Below are 21,456 nucleotides of genomic sequence, written 5' to 3'. Positions count from 1 at the left end.
GTGGGTGGGTAGCGCAGAAAATTGAAAATACAAAAGAAAAGTAAAATGTATTCTGATCTATCAGTGGGTTGCTCTAGTGTTGAGTACCCTCCACTTTCAACCAAGAGGTTGTGAGTTTGAGTCACTCCAAGAGCAAGGTGGGAAATTCTTGGAGGGAGGGAGCCGAGTTTCTATCGGAAACCGCATATCTATCCCAGGGTAGGGGTAAGATCTGTGTACACACTACCCTCCTCATACCCCACTAATGGAATTATATTGGGTTGTTGTTGATCTGGCAGCAAACTCACTCCACTATCACCAAAAGACACAAGCAAAACCTTGCCAGAATGCATATGCAAATATTATTGAATTCAATCAGACCCCAAAAGATATACCCTTTACAAAGTCATAATCATCAAAATTTTATGATAAAAAGAACAACAGAATCAAGATCTAGTTTATGTACAGAGGCAGTGGAACTGCTTGAAATTTAAAAATGGAACTTAAATTAACTATAGAGCAGTAGTTTCTTCACTATTACAGCAATCATTTGATTCCCGAGATTAGGAAATTAGCTTTACCATCTCCGGCAACATGCCGAAGAGGAGGATTACAACCAAAAATAAATTAAAAATAGAACCAAAAAAATTTCTAGATCTTCTGTCTAGGGTATTTTCTTCTTGTATCTTGTCCCCTTCTCTGTTATATATCTTTCAAATACAAAAAGTACAGGAAGAACTACCTCGGAAAGGGAGCAGCTTCGCCTAATACAAGTCAGCTACACAAGGGCCAGGCTGGTGAAGTGAAAATTATTAATCGCCTGAAACATACTTCCTTTCCGCGTAGTATTTTTTCTCGCTTGCTGCTTTCTTGGTATTCCTTTTCTGCATAAGTCAACAAGCCATCATTCAAGAAAGTCATTGAAAGAGCTTAGAGATGCTAAATTGAGAAGTGACCCAGTATCTAACATGATCGGCTCTTTGTACAAGTTGGAATTATCAATGTATTTACTTTATATATATGTAGTGAAAGAAAAGAGAACTACCGTAGTCACCTATGTTCAACCGTAGGTAGTTTTTTTGCCGACAAGTTTCTCCTAAAATAAGGAGAAACTTACGAAATTTTATGGTAAGCTCCTTGAACTAATACTCCCTCCGTTTTAATTTATGTGAACCTATTTCCTTTTTAGTCCGTGCCAAAAAGAATGACCCATTTCCCTATTTGGAAACAATTTACCTTATATGCAATGATTTATAGCCACACAAAGTATATGTGCTTCATTTTACACCATAAGTTCAAAAGTCTTCTCTCTTTTCTTAAACTTTGTGCCCAGTCAATGGGTTAACATAAATTGAAACGGAGGGAGTAGTATTTCTAACCTCCAATATTATCAACCATCTATGTTTTTTTTTTCCTAATGACAATGGTTTCTGATGTAACCTCCCGTCAACACAGCTACCGAATAACTCTATCCACCAAGGTGATTGGACATATGGGAAGAAATCACCTTTCTCGTTTATCATACGAGTCTTCCTCCCCTTTTTCTTTTGTATGTTCCCCCCCCCCCCCCCCTGACTGTCAGACAAGCTTGGAGACTCAAAATCTAAAATTATGCCATTTTGAATCAGAATGCTTAGCAGCTGTAGAAAAATGTAATCAGAGATAAACACTTGCAGACTCATTACTAACATGCCAAACATATCTCATGATTTGTCAACTGTGTGTCTGTGTATGCGTGAGTATGCGGAAAGAAGCAACAAGACTCAAAATCCAAAATTGTAATTTTCTGATCAGAAAGCTAAACAGCTGTAGAGCAGGAATAGCTAAGAAGTAAGAGAATAGTAAATACAACATACCACATAGATCTCATGATTAGCGATGATTCTTTGAGCAACCGAAGTAGTAGTAATATCTTTTGGGCTCTCAATCACTTGGAAGATTCCCATGCTTTTAGGAACTGCATAAGGATCCTGACCCCCCTGCACCAGGGAAAACATTTCCTTTATAACATGCTTCCCACACAATTATGTTAATCAGTTCAGGGAAAAAAATATTCCTTCTGATCAGTGGAAAACATCAAGTTGTTGCATGCAACAATCAAATCGTAGACTTACTTCCATGGAAGAGTTGCTCTCAGAAACTGTCCCGTGTACAACCAAAGAAATGTTGAAAGTTGTTATCTAACACATGCCAAATAAAAGGAGAGAATGAATTAGTGACCAATAAGACATAAAAATTTTCTTTTCTATTTCCATCTAGTTGAAACGTCGCAATTCAGGGAAAAACCACCAACAATAACATAGAACAAAAACCGCATGTGCAAGAAGTGACACACATTTAAGTCTGTTTTTATTATATCTTTTTGCATTATCCGGCATTATTTCAGAAGTGCTGTGTATTTCCAGCACTATTAATGAACCATAAACGGCAGAGCATCACACAACCAATCATACCAAAATGGAAAGACGTCATGCCAACGCACGATGTTAGGTGTGGTACGGCACTAGACCACGTTTCCGACCATTTCAAGATTTTGGTGAAAGATTCACAATATGATTATGCTATGCGTTAAAGGAAAGCATAGGTCTGAAGGTATTATGTGGTTCAGCAATTTTATGACATTAGACAAACGAGTACACTACTAACTACGGCTACATCAGATACTAGAATGGATCCAATTGATCCATCTTTTATAGACGAAGGCTTTTTCTTTTCTTAACGTTTGGGATAAAGTCCCAACAATATTATCATACCCTTATGGGGAAAACAAATGCTTCTTTTCTCCTAACAGTTCAACAAATCTGAAAACACCCCTTAAAAAATTAGTTGCGGTACTCTATTCGGGATAAACGGTCCCACATATAAGAATACCAAGAGCTACGAGCAAAACTGAGGAAGAGACATAGGTGTAGCTGAAAGTAAGCATTACCATATCCTGAGTTACTTCCCAAGGAGAACCAATGATGACCTCATCAACATAACGGCATGCAAGTACACTAAGACTGCGCTCATACAGATTCATCAGCGGATACTGATGTCCACGAAGTTCACTACAAGAAATTAAAAGCAATTTTCATTAATAACGCCTTACTATATAAAATCTGGAAATTTAAAAGACAAACATATCGATAGAAAGCAAGCCTAAGTTAATGTGCGGTCTAAGAATATGGATCAGAACAATAATACCATGTACCTGACAGTTTGGTCTGGATAAATACCAACTAAAAGAAAATCTCCAAGTTGCCTTGCCCTTCTGAGAATCTGAGAAGGGGAAAAAGTAACTTATGGGTAAAATCATATTGATGCAGGACGACGCTAAACCATTGCCATGAAATGAAAACATAAACGAACCTTGTCAAATATTCTAGACTTACCTCAACGTGTCCAGCATGGAAAAGGTCAAATGCACCATCAATATATACCACTCTAGAATTAGGCCCAGGCCCCTACAATTGAAATAGTACACAAAAATATTTACTTTTGCCTCTCCAGTAAAAGAAAGGTTACTAAGAAATAACAAGGTGAACGACATTTAGTTTGCTTTGACAACCATCATGATCATGGTCCTGTAGAGCGCCAAAGTTTTTATCAAGTTTACCGCAGTGGAGGTCAATATTCTTTAGTCATGACTTAAGCAAAATCGATCATCTATAATCACCTAATACCCGCTTTTATACTCAATTTGATTCTACTAGATAACCATAACTTGTGTGCTTGCAAGATTTGAATTTTGTAGAAGTTAAAACAAAATAAGAGCTAGGGAATAAAAAGATTATATTGATGGAGAAATGGGTCAAAGCGGAGCGAAATGGATTGTGAGGATTCGTATAACCGACCACAACTAGCTTGGGAATGAGGCATAGTTGTTGTTGCCGATGGGATGGTAGAAAAACTTAAGGAGATTTACAATAAAATAAACTCATTTCAATGTAAACAGTTCATCGTTTCTTTCTCGTCAGGAGGTTGCACATGTAATATGACTTATGAGAAGTATACTGCGACAGACTTCAAGAAGTGTTTACTCAAAACCATCTAAGCTTGAATTGATTTTTAGTAATAGATTATCTTATTCAACCAGCCCAATAGCAAAGTTTATATTTAAGTTAAAGTCATCACTACAAGATTCTTTATTCAAAGTGTCATCTTGAGGATAAAAAGAGAAAAGGTCTCTTCAGTCTACCCTATTTAAATTGCTTTAAAGCATTCATTTAGAAGTAAATCCTCCAAAGAAGCTGTTGTTGTATAGTTGATTTGTTCTTCAAAGTAATTTCAAAAGGTTCACATTGAATTCAACAAGAAAAAAGTAAACATGCTCATGTCTAACATGAAGCTTCACAAAGAATAAGTAAAGAGTACAATTTGTGGTACCTTCCCATTTGAAAATTGCACAATCCGTCTTGACGTGGGCAAAAAATGAGATATGTGACCGCCCTTTGCTTGTTTTTCCTCACCACATTTATTATTTATACTATCCGCTTCGCCAGTGGGAGAAGAATTGGAGCAATCTTGAGGAGTATTTCTACTTTTTGAGGAAGAGAGAATCCTCCCTACAAAAATGTGATTCAAAACAAGCATTACCCAAAGCAAATAGCTTATCTCATTGCTCTTAGCTAGTATCTGATTTGTGGAAACATTTCTTATTTTAATTTTTGAAAACTGTTCAATGGAAAGGTATGTTTGATCTATGTGTATTTTCATTCACTAGTTTTTGGCAAATCAATTTGGTTAGCAATTGAAACTTTTTTACTTTAAGAAACCATTAGAGGGAAATCAAACAGAAGACATAGACACTCAAATGGCTTGAACAAGCATGCTTTGTTGAAACAATTTAGGGGGAAAATTTCTGTTATTTCATGTACAACTTATTTGGCGAAGATGCTTTTCCACAGATCAGAACTTTCGAAACTCAACTAGAAAAGGAGAGATATAATACCTACAATGTCTGTGCTGGAGACACCTTCAGTTCGTTTAATTTGCTTGTAGCGACCAGCTTTTTTGGCCAAGGCATAAGCATCAGTTCCGTCTGGAAGTAGACAGGGATCATCACCGTGTATAATGTAGTCAATGTTATACTCATTGAATAGACGGTTCATAAATTCTTCAGTAATTTCATAAGGAGCACTCGAAATCACTTCATCCACCCACTTCAAGCCACTAACAAGAGCAAGTCTGCAGAGGATCTCAATTTAGACACGCAAAAGTTCCACTTAACTCAAAGTGTAAAATCACACGAAAGTAGCTCACAGTAAGAAAATGAACGAAATAAGTGGGAAGAACATTCATGATCATGTACTTGGAGTTAATCTTGTTTAATACAAGTACTTAAAGTTTCTAATATTAAATACGGATCGATCTCACACCTGACATACTGACATATGGAAAACACATAACAAATAAATCAGCAAACATCGAGCAGAAATCACATGCATCTATACTCTTTTCCCTTATCATTGCAGAAGATATTTCCGGAAGAAGGGAAATATAAGCTAACAGATTAATCAAGGAAAGAGTAGTAGAAACAAATGGCGCTTACTCATACCTTTCTTCCATGCATAAAACTGGAGGACCTTTAGTGGCAATAATTTCCTCATCACTGACAACTCCGACTACCAGTTCATCTCCCAACGCTTTTGCTTGTCTCAAAGCATTTGCGTGGCCGTAATGCATAAGGTCAAAACAACCATCCATATAAACACGAACACGCTTCTTCCCGTGCTTCTTTTTATGAAAGATACTTCGATCAGCAAAAGGATAAAGTAGAGTAGGAACACTGATCCCGCCAAAATAGCTCGTGGATAACCCGAGCAAGGCTGCAGTCAGCATGATCCCACCAAAAAGGCGTGGGTAGTAATACATGCCTTCCCAAACCCAATTGTTGCTTTCAAAATCCATTTCCTCTTCCCTTCCCTAACTTTTTCACGGTCCTTGAGGGCCTCTTTATGCTACAAAAGAGGAAGAGAGGCCCTGCAATATAAAGCGACAAACAAATAAGGCAAAAGGAAGAAACAAAGTATAGAGATCAATTTTGATCCAAACAATTATCAACAGTCCCCATTTCAATCTGAAATGAGAAAAACATCTTAATTCAGATCAGAACATTCTACTTAAGAAACCTATACATATTGAATCAAATCTCATCATTTTAGCAAAAGAAAACCTCAAACATTCGCCCTTTAATGAAACTACCAACCTAAAAATGAAAAACAAGCAGAATTCAAGATTATTGCACAAACAGATACAGCAAAACTAGCCAAAGAAAGTGAATTATAGAAGCCGGTTATTCTCCAAACAATATTGAACAATCCTCATTTCAGTTTGAGCTGAGAAACCCATAATCTTAACCTCATTACCATTGCAAAACAAATTAGATTAAAAATTCAGTAATCACAAATTGGGCAATAAAATGACCCAAAAATACAAACTTTATTGCTACTACCAACCTAAAATCAAGCAGAAATCAAATTTACTGAATACACAAATAAAAACATGAAATAAAACCAAAACAAGAAAGATATAAATCAGAAAATAAGATCTGAATATTGGAACACAAAATTATTAAATATAAAGGAACAAACTTTTAACAACAACAAGAACAAAAATATAATATGATAAAAGGGTATGAAAAAGAAAAAAAATTCAACAACCTTACGGAGGGAAGATGGTATGATTCAGAATAAAATGGTGAAATAATGAAAAGGGTGTATGATTTTGTTTGCAAATTGTTTACATCGAAATTAACGCCACATCCAGGAATCAGAATCCCAAAAAAATAAATTAAAAAATAATAATAAAAGAGAATTTGCCCGATCGAATCTTAACCTTTCTTCCTCCTTTTTCCCTTTTGTTTGTTCCTTTCTTTCTTCTTTTTCTTTGTTACCTTAATCGTTAAGGAGATGCACCCAACAAATATCAAATGTCTCTTTTCTTTTTTTGCCTTTATATACTTGCTCCTCTACACTTCTTCCAAATTTATGTTCCTAATTTGGATGGAAACAATTATTTATGATGTTAAGAAAAATAAAACAATATATATGCTATTTCAATTGAATTTCTTAATTTAACAAAAATAAAATATTTATGTGAAGTAGTAACATACGAAATTTTTTTAAAATTCTTATTTAAATTCGTATTTGCATGACTATAAAATTTTCTAATTTATAATAAAAAGAGAAGTTTAGAATTAAATTATCTTTAAATATATAATTTCGAATAAATTAATAAAAAAATAATACTAGCATATATAATGAGACAAGGGAGTAATGTTGAAATGTGAAACTATATTTTAAATAAGAGAATATATTTGGTAACATGTAATATTTTTTCTGTTTTAACATATAAAATATAGAAAAGATTGAATAGAGGAAACCAAGAGTGAGTCCCATGTAGATCTGAAACAAATTTTAAAATGATGAATATCGTTGTGAGACAAACTAATAATGATAGACATTAAAGAAGAACTAAGTTAAAGTAAATAAGAATTTTAATAACTCTTTGAGTTTATAAAATGAATATTAGAATAATACTTAAAACATTTGGACTGACTGCACAGAAATGAAAGCTTATACCGACAGTGATGTGCATCTCATTTTCTCTCTCTATTCTTTTCTGGCAATGGAATCTTATTGTAAGTTGTAACACGGTACTACTTGTAGTTTTATTCGAATCATTAATTAATAAATATAAGGGTCATTTGCTTTGAACAGTAAAAGAGAAAAGAAAGAATAGAAGTAGGGGTGTTCAAAATCAAACGAAACTGAAAATCGAACCGAAATCGAAGCTTAATGGCTTATTGGTATCGGGTTAACGGTTTAACGGACGGGGAACGGATTGAATTTTTTTTATTAACGGCTTATCGGTTTGGGGACGGATTATTCAATTTTCTTAACGGATAATCCATTAACCCGTTAAGAATATATATATATATATATATATATATATATATATATATATATATATATATATATATATATATATATATATATATATATATATATATAAATTTATATATTTCTATATATATATATATTAAATATCAAAAACCCTTCCACTTCTTCCAGTACTCCATCTCTAAGTTCTAACGCTTAATTCCTAAATAATCAGAACCCTTACGTACTATGCATCAGAAGATCCCAGGCTTGACTTAGCTTAGCTTATTCTCCCACCCTACAACAAGATTGTTTAAGCTGTTGTCTATGGTTCACCTCTATTTTTGTTTTTTTAAAACTAATGCCTGCTGTCTATGTTTAATAGAAGAACAATAGTGTTGTGCCACAACATTTTTCACTCTACAACACATGACACATTACATTATTCTTATGTAGGCGTTAACAGATATGTATGTCTGGACTCAATATGTAATTTTCTATTCTGAATTTGTATGCTAGGCGGTCAACAAACAATCAATGAACTAAATATAGATTGAATTAGGCCGATAAACCGCCCAATAACCGCCCGATAAGAGCTAAACCGTTATCAATCCGCTCGATATCTTATCGGGTGGCTAGCGGATTAATACATTTAAAAGCCGATAATCGTTAATCCAAACCGTTAAGAGTAATTAACCGCCAAATCTGCCCGATAAGCAGCCCTAAATAGAAGGGTCAACATTTTTCTTGGGACTGGTAGATCTATTATGTCATTCTAATTTCTGTGGACAAATCGCATAATTAAATGTAATCCGAGTAATTAAGATCAATGGATTTTTTGACTTTTTACAAACTTATTTTTAGTTTTATGATTTCACTTTTTTTTACACATGTGAGATTTACTTTTACACATAAGAGCTATTTTATTTACACATAAGAGATTTAAAAAAGATATTTTCTTAAATTCAACATTGTAAAAGGCCAAGAAGACCTAAAACCTCTTAAATTAATTGCGTTAATCAAAGAGAAAAAATATAACTATGTATCTTCTTTTATGATGGTTACATATGCTTTATTTTGCTCCTTATAACACTCGTAATTTACTTTTTTGTGGCTAAGGGGATGGTTCTAGCTAGGGGTGTATAAATCGAACCGGAAAACCGCACCAAATCGAAAAAGTTAAATCAAATCGATTAAAAATTCGATTAGGTTTGGTTTGATTTGATTTGGTACTGAGTAAAAAACCTGAATCAAACCGACATATAAATATATAATTTTTGTATATACTTTTAAAATTTTATATAGAATTTTATTTAAAAAATGTCTAAAAATATTTGAGATTCTCTTGCGGGATATAATATTTAATAGTATATGAAGTGCTCCATATTTCTTAACCTTAAACAGTGGGTTGAATGATCACTTTCTCATCAAGTGTTAATGAAATGCGTCAATCTCTTTGTTCTTCCATATTCATATCATATGTTAAGATCTATTAAATTCTTATATCTTTTTGGAATGTGAAGTGATTATTATTATTTAGGTATCATATTGATTTTTATGTTTAATTACTAAATTTGATTAACCTTGAAAGTGTACATCAACGAAAAATTATTGTTAGACGACCAAAAAAAATAACTATTATATATTACTAAAAAAATTCTCCCATAAGAATATTTTAATAGATAATATGTTTGTCAAATTTTTATATTTTTACTAAACATATATTTATTTATCAAAAATTTAACAAAAGTAAGATTAAAATAATATTTAAGTAACAAAAAACCCGACAAAACCGAACCAATCCAAACCAATATAGTTAGTTTGATTTTGATAAAAATCGAACCAACCTGGTCCATGTACACCCCTAGTTCTAGCCTCTAGGTAGCAAGAAGGAGAGGTAATAATCAAATTTCATACTTAGTTTTAATGAGGGTCGTATCCGAATCATCTTGCTCCTCGACTAATTTACTGGGTATTGGTTATTTTTCAATAGCACAAATATCAAATAATTATGTTTATCAACACTTAGATAGATCGGTGAAAATTATCTAACATATTTGTCTTTATAAAATATGAACATTGGTCAATTATGATTCTCATCCCGTTCATTAACCACAAGACTATTCAGATTTTTAGTACTTCTATATTGTAAATAATGAATTTTATCAATAGTTCTTTTCTCAAGTTGTTAAAATTAGTACGTAATTAGTTTTATTTTGTTATATGAAAAAGAGAAATGACATGTTGACAAGTTTGGCCTACAACAATTTTATTCCATTGACAACTTAAACTTAGAGTAGATAAGGTAATAGATAAGCTTCTTTTTCTCGAAGAAAATTGTTAATAGTGAGTTCTTGTCTCAATTAATAAAACTTGTAATTAGGTTCAACCTTTATGCAAGAGTTGAATCTTACCTACATGAGGGTTTGGTACACAGAGAATTAGAAATGGTAGTTTAGTGACAACTTAACTAATTTACAGCAGACAAGCTTACAATTAAATACACCTCCGAAAAGGAAAATTCAGTAATTAACTAATTTGGCTGGTGTATGGTCACTAACTTTAATTTAATTTTATTGCCCATGCATAACTTTTTCAAAATGTCAAGGATCCCTTTTTATTTAAATTATTTTGCAGACTTTCAAGACAGATTAGTGGGCAAGTGACAACACTTCAAATGAGCCTTTACAAATTGACTTTAAGATCCTTCTCACCAAACTTGGAAAATCTACTTATTCTCCGAAATGTATGGCCTGAGATAGTCCCTCAATTTTGAGTAATTGATCATTAAAATTATTTTTTTAATTTTTTCAAAAGTCATTTTGCTTTACCTAGTTAACTTAGCAGGTCATCTTTGCTGGATCCTATATTTTTCGATGAGTCTTAATGACGTGGAAAAAAAAATTAAAATACTAGTTACGAATCTGAACCCTTTTAAAACTCAACCCACCCGTTTATCTAATACCCGACCCGACATACAATAAGTATGGTAGTTTTTTTGTTTGTTTAATCTTATATCGTGTGACCTTAACAATTAGTTAAATTTGGAGGCGGATACAGGATTTTAGGAAGATGATTGCACTATTACGAAAAGGTAAATCATGACATAAATTTTATGGGATCAACTTTTAGTTCTTACTATTGCACCCATTATACTTTATGAATTTTAAGTTCAAAATTAATTTTTTTAAATAGTAATTTCTTACATCTATGTCTATACTCTATGTTGAAAATATTTGGATCAGTTGAAACCATTGACTATATGTTACATCGTCCACTACTATTAGCTTTAATGTACATATTTATTTAATCAAATAAGATTCTACGATGACAAAAGAAGAATAGAAATTTCAATGTGTGAAATTTTTGAAAGAATGAACCAAAGAAAGAAAGCAAGAAAAAAGAGAAAAAGTAGTTAATAAATACGCAAAAAAAAACATCGGACATGTCCATCTCCCATTGGCACCTAGCTTTAGAAAAAAGAGAAAAAAAAATAGCAAGATTGACATAATATTTGAACTCACAATCTCACTTAGAGAGGTGCACTCAATAACTATATCATCATATAATACTTCGAGTTTGGATGTACATACATATATTTAATTATTTTTGAAAAAATATAACATTATTATATATGATCTAGGGAGGGAAGCCTGGGTTCATGTGCAAAGACGAACCTACGTGCTAGTTGGGGGGTCATTGGCACCCGTTAAGCTTGGGAAAAATTCTTTACATGTATGTATATACATGTTATACATGTATGAGAAGTTGACATTGGAGTTCCTACATAGAGGTAGATGAAGGTCAAAGAAAAGGTGGGGAGAGGTGATTAGACAAGACATGGCGCAACTTTTGCTGACCGGGGACATGACCCTTGATAGGAAGGCATGAAGGTCGAGGATTAGAGTAGTAGAGTAGGTAGTTGTAATGACCTAACCGGTCATTTTAACTTTTAGAACTATGTTCCCTAAAATAAAACTTTTTGTATGTGCTTTTAATTATTTATGACTTGCGGGGATAGTTGGTTCGGGATTTGAAAGTGTTTGAGTTGAAATCGGAACACTTGGTTCCTTAAGTTGGCTTTAAGAGGTCAAGTTTGACTTCGATCAACATTTTAAGAAAATGACTCCTGAATAGAATTTTGACGATTCCAACAGCTCCGTATGGTAATTTTGGACTTAGGAGCGTGTTCGAAATTTTATTTGGAAGTCCGTAGTTAAATTAGGCTTGAAATGGCTAAAATAGGAGTTTAAGTTTGGAAGTTTGACCGGGGAGTTGACTTTTTGATATCGGGGTCGGAATTCAGTTTCGAAAATTTACATAGCTCTGTTATGTCATTTATGACTTGTGTGCAAAATTTGAGATCAATCGGACTTGAATTGATAGGTTTCAATACATAATGTAGAAGTTGGAAATCTTAAGTTTCATTAAGCTTGAATTGGGGATGATTCGTGGTTTTAGCGTTGTTTGGTGTGATTTGAGGGTTCGACTAAGTTCTTATGATGTTTTGGGACTTGTTTGTATAATTGGTCGAGGTCCCGAGGGGCTCGGGTGAGTTTCGGACGACTAACGAATCACTTTTGGCCTTTGAAACACTGCTGATAACTGCTGGTATTTTCTTCTAGTATCCTTATACGCGATCGCGTAAGTTGGTCTGCGATCGTGTAGAGTAATTTAGGCAAATGTGGATTTGTTCTAACGCGATCGCGTGAATGGGGTTGCGATCGCGTAGGGTTAATTTGGGCAGCTGGAAATTTGTTCACTGCGATAGCGTGGACACGTCCGCGATCGCGTAGGATTGGCTAGTGTGTGTATCGCGATCGCGTGTAATTGTTTGCGATCGCGTAGGGGAAATTTAAGAGGAAGCTGGGCCACGTGTTTGTGCTACGCGATCGCGTGAAGAGGGGTGCGATCGCGCAGAGTCAGAACCTGGTGCATCGCGATCGCGTGGGACTTGATGCGATCGCGTAAGGTTAATGTTTGGGCAGAAAAATTTGTGCTACGTGATCGCGTGAGGAAGTTCGCGATCGCGTAGAAGAAATCACTGGGCAGAGAGTTTAAGTTCCGTTTTCCATTTTTAACGATTTGGAGCTCAGATTTAGGCGATTTTTGGGAGATTTTCAAAGAAAACAATGGGGTAAGTGTTCTTAACTCAATATTGGTTAAATTACCCGAATCCATTACTATTTTTATCATTTAATTGGTGAATTGAGTTGGAAAAGTTTGAAAACCTTCTTGGATAGATTTGAGAATTTGAGGGCCGAATTGTTATCGGAATTTAGTGATTTTGGTATGGGTAGACTCGTGGTTGAGTGGGTGTTCATATTTCGTAACTTTCGCCGAATTTCGAGATGTGGGTCCCACGAATGAATTTTTAATTCATTTCGGAATTTTTATTGAAAATGTAGTATTTTCTTATAGAATTGATTCCTATAATTTTTAGTGATTGTATCGAATTATTTTTGGCTAGATTCGAGCCAGACAGAGTTGGATAATCGTGAAAAAGGCCTTCTAGTGGATTAAATTGGAGCAAGACGAGGTAAGTCTCTTGTCTAATTTTGTGAGGGGGAAATTACCTCATAGGTGATTAAAAATTAAATAATTATTGCTAATTGTTGGGGCTACGTACGCACGAGGTGACGAAAGTCCGTGCGTAGCTACTATTAATGCTAAAGTCCGGGTAGTTTAGGACTCGAAGCATGAATTACTTGTGTAAATTATATTTTTTATTTAATTAATATTATTTGTTATATATATATATAGTGAATTGTTAGATAAAACTATTAAAGGATGGAAATCTCTTATATACTTGATTTTTTTTCTATTTAAATTAATTAATTGTTAAGAGAAATTGTTCTTCCTCCTGAATTTATCTTATAATAAATATACTCTCATTCCAAAGGTACATATTATAAATGTCCTCCTTTCTTGTGGAGCGGGTCGAACGTCTCGGCAGGATAGATGCATATATGGATCGTGCCGCACGTCTCTCGGCAGTGTACACGACACTCTGAATCGGGTCGTACGTCCTCGACAGAAATCGTGCTTAATAATAATAGTCACACAATACCTTAATAGCTTATTTCAGCTTGCGAAGATAACTGATAAATTGGAGAATTCTTGGAATTTAATAAATTATTATGCCTGCTTGTTGAGGAATTAATTGTTATTCCTGTAAATGAGATTAATTGATAAATTAGAAATTATTTGAATTGAAGGAATTTAATTAATATATTGAGAATTGTTTCATTTGAAGGAATTTGATTATTTCTGCTGGTTAAATAAATTATTGTAAATTCTTGTGAATCATGCTGATTTAGATATTCTATTTGTATTTCAATTATTATTATTGACCCATAGTGAGTGTCAAAGTCGGCCATCTCGTCTCTACCACTTCGAGATTAGGCTTGATACTTACTTGGTACACATTATTTACGTACTCATACTACACTTGCTGCACTTTTTGTGCAGGACCTGAGGCAAGTACTAGTGGGGGGGCCTATCGTCTTACACCCACGTTATCCAGGGGCATATTGGTGAGCTGCCTTTCTGAGCCGTTCTGCAGCTACTAGTGTCTCTCCTTGTATTTTTTTTATTCTGTCTATTTTTATTTCAGATAGTATTGGAGGTTTTGTATAATCTACTGGATGCTCATACACTTGTGACACCAGGTCTTGGCACACACATTGGTAGAATTTGGTATTTATGTTTTCTTGGATTTAAATTTTGTCGAAATATTTTTAATTTATTAGGTGGCTTGCCTGGTTATAGTGTTGGGCGCCATCACGACCTATAGGTGGAACTGGGTCGTGACAACATGGTATCAGAGCACTAGGTTCACGTAGGTCTCACAAGTTATGAGCAGACCTAATAGAGTCTTGCGGATCGGTATGAAGACGTTTGTACTTATCTTCGAGAGGCTATGGGGTGTTAGGAAACTACCTTTCTTCTTATTCCATCGTGCAATTAATGTAGTACTAAATATCCTTCTCTTATTCTCTCACAGATGATGAGAACGCGCTCGAATGAGGTTCCAGACCAGGGAAGAGCTACTCCCCCAGTTGCTAGAGGCCGAGGCAGAGGGAGGGCTCCAGCCCGTGGTAGAGGGCGAGGACGTCCCAGGACTGTTCCAGTTATTCCGCCAGTGGGTCCAGTAGAGAAACCCATTGTTGAGGAATAGGATGAGGTACATGTGGCAGAGCCAGCTCCGGTGGATTTCACATCTGCACCAGGATTTCAGGATGTCATGGGTTGTATGTTGCGGTTCATGGACAAAATGACTCAGGCCGGTTTATTTCCGGCAGACCCAGCCACATCTCAGGCGGGCGGGAGAGCACAGACCACTACCATGCATGCTCATGGACATGCAACTGTTGTATATCAGACCCAGGGTGCACTACCCGTGGGTAAAGCCCAGCAAGTGGCAACAGCTACACCTGAGCCCAGGCCAGCTGTAGCCGCCGATCCTCAGAAACTATTGGACCGATGGACTAGACCTCTCGAAATGTCATAAGATCAATATGCCTTTGGATAAACTTTATGAACTACGTATTTTTCTGAGATACATGAACAGAAGATATAATAATAAGGCACATGGGGAATCAAGAACATAGGCACCCCTAGTACTTCTATGAATAGAATCATTTATGAAAGTTGTGCGTTTGCTCATTTCGTTTGTATCATATGGGTCATGCCAAAAGAAAGAAGGAATAGCCTTAACATACCTCAAATCGTCAATGCAACTAAACAACAAGCTTACGACAACTAGCGCGCCAACCTTATAACAAAGAAATACATGTACAACTTAGATGGTGCTAGTATATTATGTATCTCAAACGATAACTCGATTCTAAAATAAAACGGACAACATTTTCCTTGATTTTACTACTCCCTCAAGCCTACTATAGGAGAGACAAAAACACAATACAACCCACAACTCGAAAACAACCTACTATTATTCGGGACCTTTAATCCAACAAAACCCCCCAATATACCATAACACACCCAATCAACAAGTTATCAATTAGCTTGAAATTTTAACGACGAGCGACCAGCCCACTACCCTACCATATGTGACATTTTTCCACGCTATTTTATCTTTCCAAACCCCATAAATCAGCATAACAATAGGCCAACACGAGTGGACTACAAAAAAGTTCACTAAAAGTGAAATAAATCGAACTCACGGCTTCCGATTACCGTCCCGTGAGTTTTAACTATTAGGAAATGAATTTATCAACCTTCCTTGATATTTAAAAGCTTTAATACAGAAAGTAGGTATTTATTAACCATGAAGTACATTCTAAAACTCAAAATACAAAGAAAATGATAGGCGGTATAATGATACTTACGTTGTAGGGATCGTTCTAATGTGATCGCTTCTTGATTTCGTGAAAGGGATGTTGATCTTGCTTGGAATTTCTTGGACCAGTTCTTGGAGAGCTTGAGAGTGTTTTGGTAAGTTTTCTCTATATTTTGATGAGATATAAGGGGATAAGACCACTTATAATCCCACCGCCTCAATTCTCCAAGCAGGTGGGTAAGCTGCCTGCTTGGCAGCTTGAGCAGTGCAACTTCGGACACTTGTATCTCTCTATTCCGATATCGTATTGACAAACGGTTTTCAGCGTTAGAAACTAGACACATGGGAATTTAATTCCATATAAATATATTCCTGTAACTCTCAATAGATGGGAAAAAAACTACCTTGCAACCTGGCATATAAACCTGTTAGTTTCTCCGAAGTGCGACGACATGACTTGGCGACCCTACTTTAAAAATCCATATTTCTCTACCCCGATGTCGTATGAATAAATGGTTTAGACCGTTGGAAACTAGGTTCCAAGAGCTTCATTTCGGTATGAGATATGTCCCAAAATGACATCATAAAGCTTACAAATTTAATTTTATCAAAACAGCTCGTTACAAGGAAAAACTTAGCTCGATTTTTCCGCAACTTAAATCCGATTTTTCTCAAACTTTATATTTTTTATTCAAACATCATATATAGTCATATCATGACTTTAAACTCATTTAAATTATGATTAATAAGTCTCTTATTAAACTTAACTTATCGGTAAACCTTTCTTATCCTTGTAGAAGGATTTCGTCCTTTTTCAGCTTACATTACATAATCCTATAATGATAGTGACGTCTGAAGTACGGGGTATAACAAAAATCTCACACACACCATAGCACATAACTCACTTAAGATCGGATCTAACCCGACTCTCTAGTCAAAGACGTTAAGCATAGTCGAGATCAAATAATTTTAGGCATTTACAGAAGAGCCAAGAACTGAGCCTAGGCGTCACAACTAAGGCACTCACTGCTCTCAAGGCACAACAAAGTTAAGAAAGATTGTCTCCAATAGGCACAATGACACATGATTCTCTTTATTCCTACAAAAGAAAAATTAACTACACCAGATTCAAATAAAACCCTTGGATTCCTACTGCGCCACAAAGAAAAATAAGGGGAAATTGTTACACTACCTAAAAAATAAAAGACATTTTTTTGTGTTTTTTCCAAAATAACAAAAACACACACAAAGATAAAAGAACAAAAAATAGATATATATATATATATATATATATATATATATATATATATATATATATATATATATATATATATATTTATTTATTTATTTATTTACCTTTGTTTTCCACACTTTAAATTATGGCATGTCCCCATGATACAAAAATAAAAAAATAAGAGGTAAAGGAAATTCCCCCGAATCATCTAGTCTGGGTATGATTCAATGTCGGTATCCACTTTGCACGCCCGACCCAATGCACACATCCATGCTAAAAGTTTATTTCTGCCTTTTTCTAGTATACCCCACACTTAACACGCTTACTCTCTCTAGCTCGCTCCTTGAGGGACGTTGCCTTGAATTCAGAGTGTGCAGTTGACTCGTATGTAGGTGCTCCTATTGCTTCCTTCATCTTGAACACCACTCTTTCTTTCCCGCACTCTTAGCATGAGCTATATTTCCTGAATATCCAGAATAGTTGTACCAGTAGCCAAGAAAGGTCTCCCTAAAATAAGAGGAATCTCCTTATTCTCTTCCATGTTCATCGCGATGAAGTCCACAAGGAACACAAATTTGTCTACTCAAACTAGCACATCTTCCACTATTCCGTCAGGTATTATTGTGGTCTGATCTGCCAGTTGCAAAGACACAGGTACAGACTTGATTGGCCCAATCTCTCTCTCAAGCTTTTTAAAAATAGACAAAGGCATAACATTAATAGAAGCACCTGAACTACACAAAGATTTTTAAAATTAGTACTTCCTAAAGAGTAAGGTATAGTAAAATTCCCTGGATCTCCATACTTTTGAGGGAACTTATTTTGCAGAATAGCACTACAATGCTCTGTGATCTTGATTACCGATGTCTCTTCCACTTTACACTTGTTGGACAATATCTCCTTCAGAAACTTAGCATATGTTGGCATTTGAGAGAGTACCTCTATTAAAAGTAGATTAACATGCACTTGCTTGAGCACATCTAGAAAATGCCCAAATTATTTGTCTATCATCTCTCTTCTCTGCTTCTGAGGGAAAGGTAGAGCAGGCATATATTTACTCTTTTCAGTCTCATCAGTTATTGAATTCCCAACCTTCTTCTTTTTCAGAGCTCTAGTTCTCCCCTTCTTCTTCAGAACATCATCTGGATCTACCCTCACTTCACCTTCTTGATTTTCATTATTTTTCTGCTCCCCCACAATCTCCACTTGTCTTTCAATCAACTCACCCTTTTGTTTTACTATGGGGTCCTTCAATACTTGCCCACTTCTTAAGGACACCGTATTTATTATTTCTTTTGGATTCCTTTTGGTATCAGTAGGGAGAGTTCCTGGAACCCTCTCAGACAATATATTAGCAAGTTGCCGCACGTCTTTCCAAGTTTCGAATGGTTGTGTCCTGTTCTCATATAGATGTGCTATGTGTTTCAAGCCTCTAATATGTCTTAATAATAAAGGCCTTCATCAGATCTTCCATGCTAGACTGATTAGAGTGTGGAGCCTGGTATTGCTACCTCTGCTGATTTTGAAATCCTGGAGCTCTTTGTCCCTAGGTCTCAGATTATTCTGCTGCCATGAGTTCAGACTACCACTTGGTGAACTCCACGAAAAACCTGGGTGCCTCTGCCCCATGGAGTTAAAATTATTACCACTTTGGTAGTTGCCTCTGTCAAAGGTTCCCACAACATTTACCACTTCATCTGTAGTTGAGGCCTAATACTCATGCATTGGATGACCCATTCTACAAAAGTCACAAACTGATGATGGCTGGCTCTTGACCTTGGCTAAGGTTAACTTTCTTATCTCTTTGGCCATAGTGTCTAGCTGGGCTTGCACTTATGTGTTACAGTCTACCTGGTGAATCCTAGCTAATTTTCTTCTATCAGTACTCTCAGCAGGCCATTGGTTAGTATCTTTAGAGAGCTCATCAAGAATCACAACAATCTCCTCAGGAGTTTTCTTCATTAAAGGACCTCTAATTGTAGTACTCAGAGTTCGTCGTGAGGAGGGTGTTAGTCCATCCCAAAAGTCTAGGAGTTGCATCCAAAATTCTATTCCATTATGCTGACACTTTCTCACTATCTCCTTGAATCTTTCTCAAGTTTCGAAGACCGTGTCAGTGTCCTTCTGTAAGAAGTTGTGGATTTCCCTTCTAAATTTCATTGTTTTTACATCTGAGAAGTACTTGTCAAGAAACTTTTTCGTCATATCTTCCCATGTCCTGATCAACCCAGTTGGTAAGCTTCGAAACCAGTGCTTCGCATCATCCTTCAGTGAAAAGGGGAATTCTCTTATGTAGACTGCATCTTTTGACACTCCATTGTACTAAAATGTGTTCATGATTTCCTTAAAATCCATCAAGTGAGTGTTAGGATCTTCATTCACCTTCCTTCTAAAGACACAGTTGTTCCGGATGGTTTGAAGCAAGCCTTTCTTCAACTCAAAATTATTTGTTGCTACAGGTGGAAGTCTAACACTTGACAATCCCTGATTGTAGACTGGTTTGTCATAGTCAACTAATGTTCTCCCAAGCTTGAGAGCCATATTTTCGAACATGTCTTCAACTAGATGTCGATTTAGATTGAATCTTCGACCCCCATCCTCTTCGGCATTCTCATCAGCAACTCTAAGGGATGCTTCAGCTGCTAACCGTGCAACTTGTTCTCTATGCTGTGTTTCCTCTCTTGCAGCTAAGTCTACTCCATCATCACCGTTCTTTGCCATGTGTTCTTGGGTTGAAGGTTGCCCCAAGAATTTTCTGGTGAGTTCTTTCTCTTTCCTCAACTGTCGCAGACACTTTTTCACATCTGAATCATATGGAATCACTTCTTTTGAAGAAGATCGAGTCATACACCCGAGAAGTAAAACTTGTTGCCTGCACACAAGTGAGAAAAACGCGAATACAAGAAAATAAAATTGGTTCCTGAATTAACACCAAAAATTATTCCGAACACTATTGATTGCCAATCCCCGGCAACGACGCAAAAATTTAACGAGCATAAAACACAAGACGAAATTGATGTCGCTAGCCAAAGATAGTATAGTATAATTATCATCTCCACGAGGATTGGATTTAAACAATGTCCATGTAATTTCTGACTTAATTGCTATTTAGGATGATTATCTTTTTGGTCGGAATAATTATGAACTAAAACTAACTATTAAAACTAAAGAAATTAATAATTGATCATAGAGAGCTAGAGAATGGAGCAATGGGTTATTATCAAGACAAGGAATAAGAGTTTTGACATGATAGGTGCAAGACTGCTATCCTGAATTTGACATTGTTATATTTCACTCTTAAGATTCTATCGATTCTCACGAATTCAATAGGTGATTAGCTTATACTTCCGATTTTGATTCCTCTCTCGATTAAATCTAAATTTTTCAAATAAACTAATGTGAAGTGCGGTGAAACTTGTAAGAATCTATGGGTAGGAATGATCTAAGGTAAACTTCTCCCAAATATTTTTCAATTTTAATTTAAGCGGTAGCTCAAAAGGCTCTCTCGATTACTTCAAATAATCACCAAAATAAACTAAGGCATACGCTGCAATACTATTCAAAAAAATGTTCCTCTTCCGATTAAATACTATAAAAAATAAAATCACAACTAATATTAAAGCTCCTCCAATAAATTCAAGCAATTAAACAGTAGTCAAATCTATAAACAACAACCAAGTCACCAAATCATATAAAACCTAAGGTAAACTACTCCATAGATATAGAGAAAGTATTCAAAAATATAGTTAAAGAATAAGAAAACGTTAATCCAATATTACAATCCAAACTCGCGTATTGAATTGGTAGAAGAAAGATAAAATCTTGTCTCTTAAAGCCTCCAATGCTCTCCAAACGCTCCCAAGGTCAAAAGTCCTCTAAAAATCGTGTTTTTGATGTATTTATGCCATATAAGAACGAGCCCGGATGAACTACCCTTTCCAAGCTGAATTGGGAAATTACTTTAAGAAAATATCACGACACAAAATCCACTTAGTCGTGATGGCACCTAACTCGACCCGCTAGGTAAGCCAAATATAGTCAATACAATTCTACTGGAATTAATATGAAGCCAATAA

General features: G+C 35.4%; 2 protein-coding genes across 3 annotated transcripts; both read right to left on the bottom strand.

Annotated features, from left to right (window-relative positions):
* Positions 1-376: 376 nt before the first annotated feature.
* On the bottom strand, positions 377-6,938 carry LOC107830053 (ethanolamine-phosphate cytidylyltransferase-like). Of its 2 annotated transcripts, none has more exons than XM_016657537.2 (10): positions 6,799-6,938; positions 5,519-5,943; positions 4,913-5,148; positions 4,348-4,526; positions 3,354-3,425; positions 3,173-3,240; positions 2,909-3,029; positions 2,094-2,159; positions 1,836-1,958; positions 377-863 (listed from the first exon to the last, which is right to left on the bottom strand). In XM_016657537.2, exons 2-10 carry the CDS (start codon positions 5,869-5,871, stop codon positions 792-794), a joined length of 1,290 nt encoding a protein of 429 aa, XP_016513023.1. In that variant the 5' UTR covers positions 5,872-5,943; positions 6,799-6,938; the 3' UTR covers positions 377-791. The 2 variants fall into 2 exon arrangements, with proteins under 2 accessions (XP_016513023.1, XP_016513024.1); XM_016657538.2 differs by having other exon boundaries at positions 6,624-6,807.
* Positions 5,999-18,307, bottom strand: LOC142163836 (uncharacterized). The gene is made up of 4 exons (XM_075220980.1): positions 18,110-18,307; positions 17,970-18,068; positions 6,137-6,169; positions 5,999-6,040 (listed from the first exon to the last, which is right to left on the bottom strand). The coding sequence occupies exons 1-4, from the start codon at positions 18,305-18,307 to the stop codon at positions 5,999-6,001; spliced, it is 372 nt and encodes a 123-aa protein (XP_075077081.1).
* Between the last annotated feature and the right edge of the window lie 3,149 nt (positions 18,308-21,456).

The sequence above is a fragment of the Nicotiana tabacum genome, chromosome 9 (genome assembly GCF_000715075.1).
Source record: "Nicotiana tabacum cultivar K326 chromosome 9, ASM71507v2, whole genome shotgun sequence".
NCBI lineage: Eukaryota > Viridiplantae > Streptophyta > Magnoliopsida > Solanales > Solanaceae > Nicotiana > Nicotiana tabacum.
This window is presented reverse-complemented; position numbering and strand designations above follow the sequence as displayed.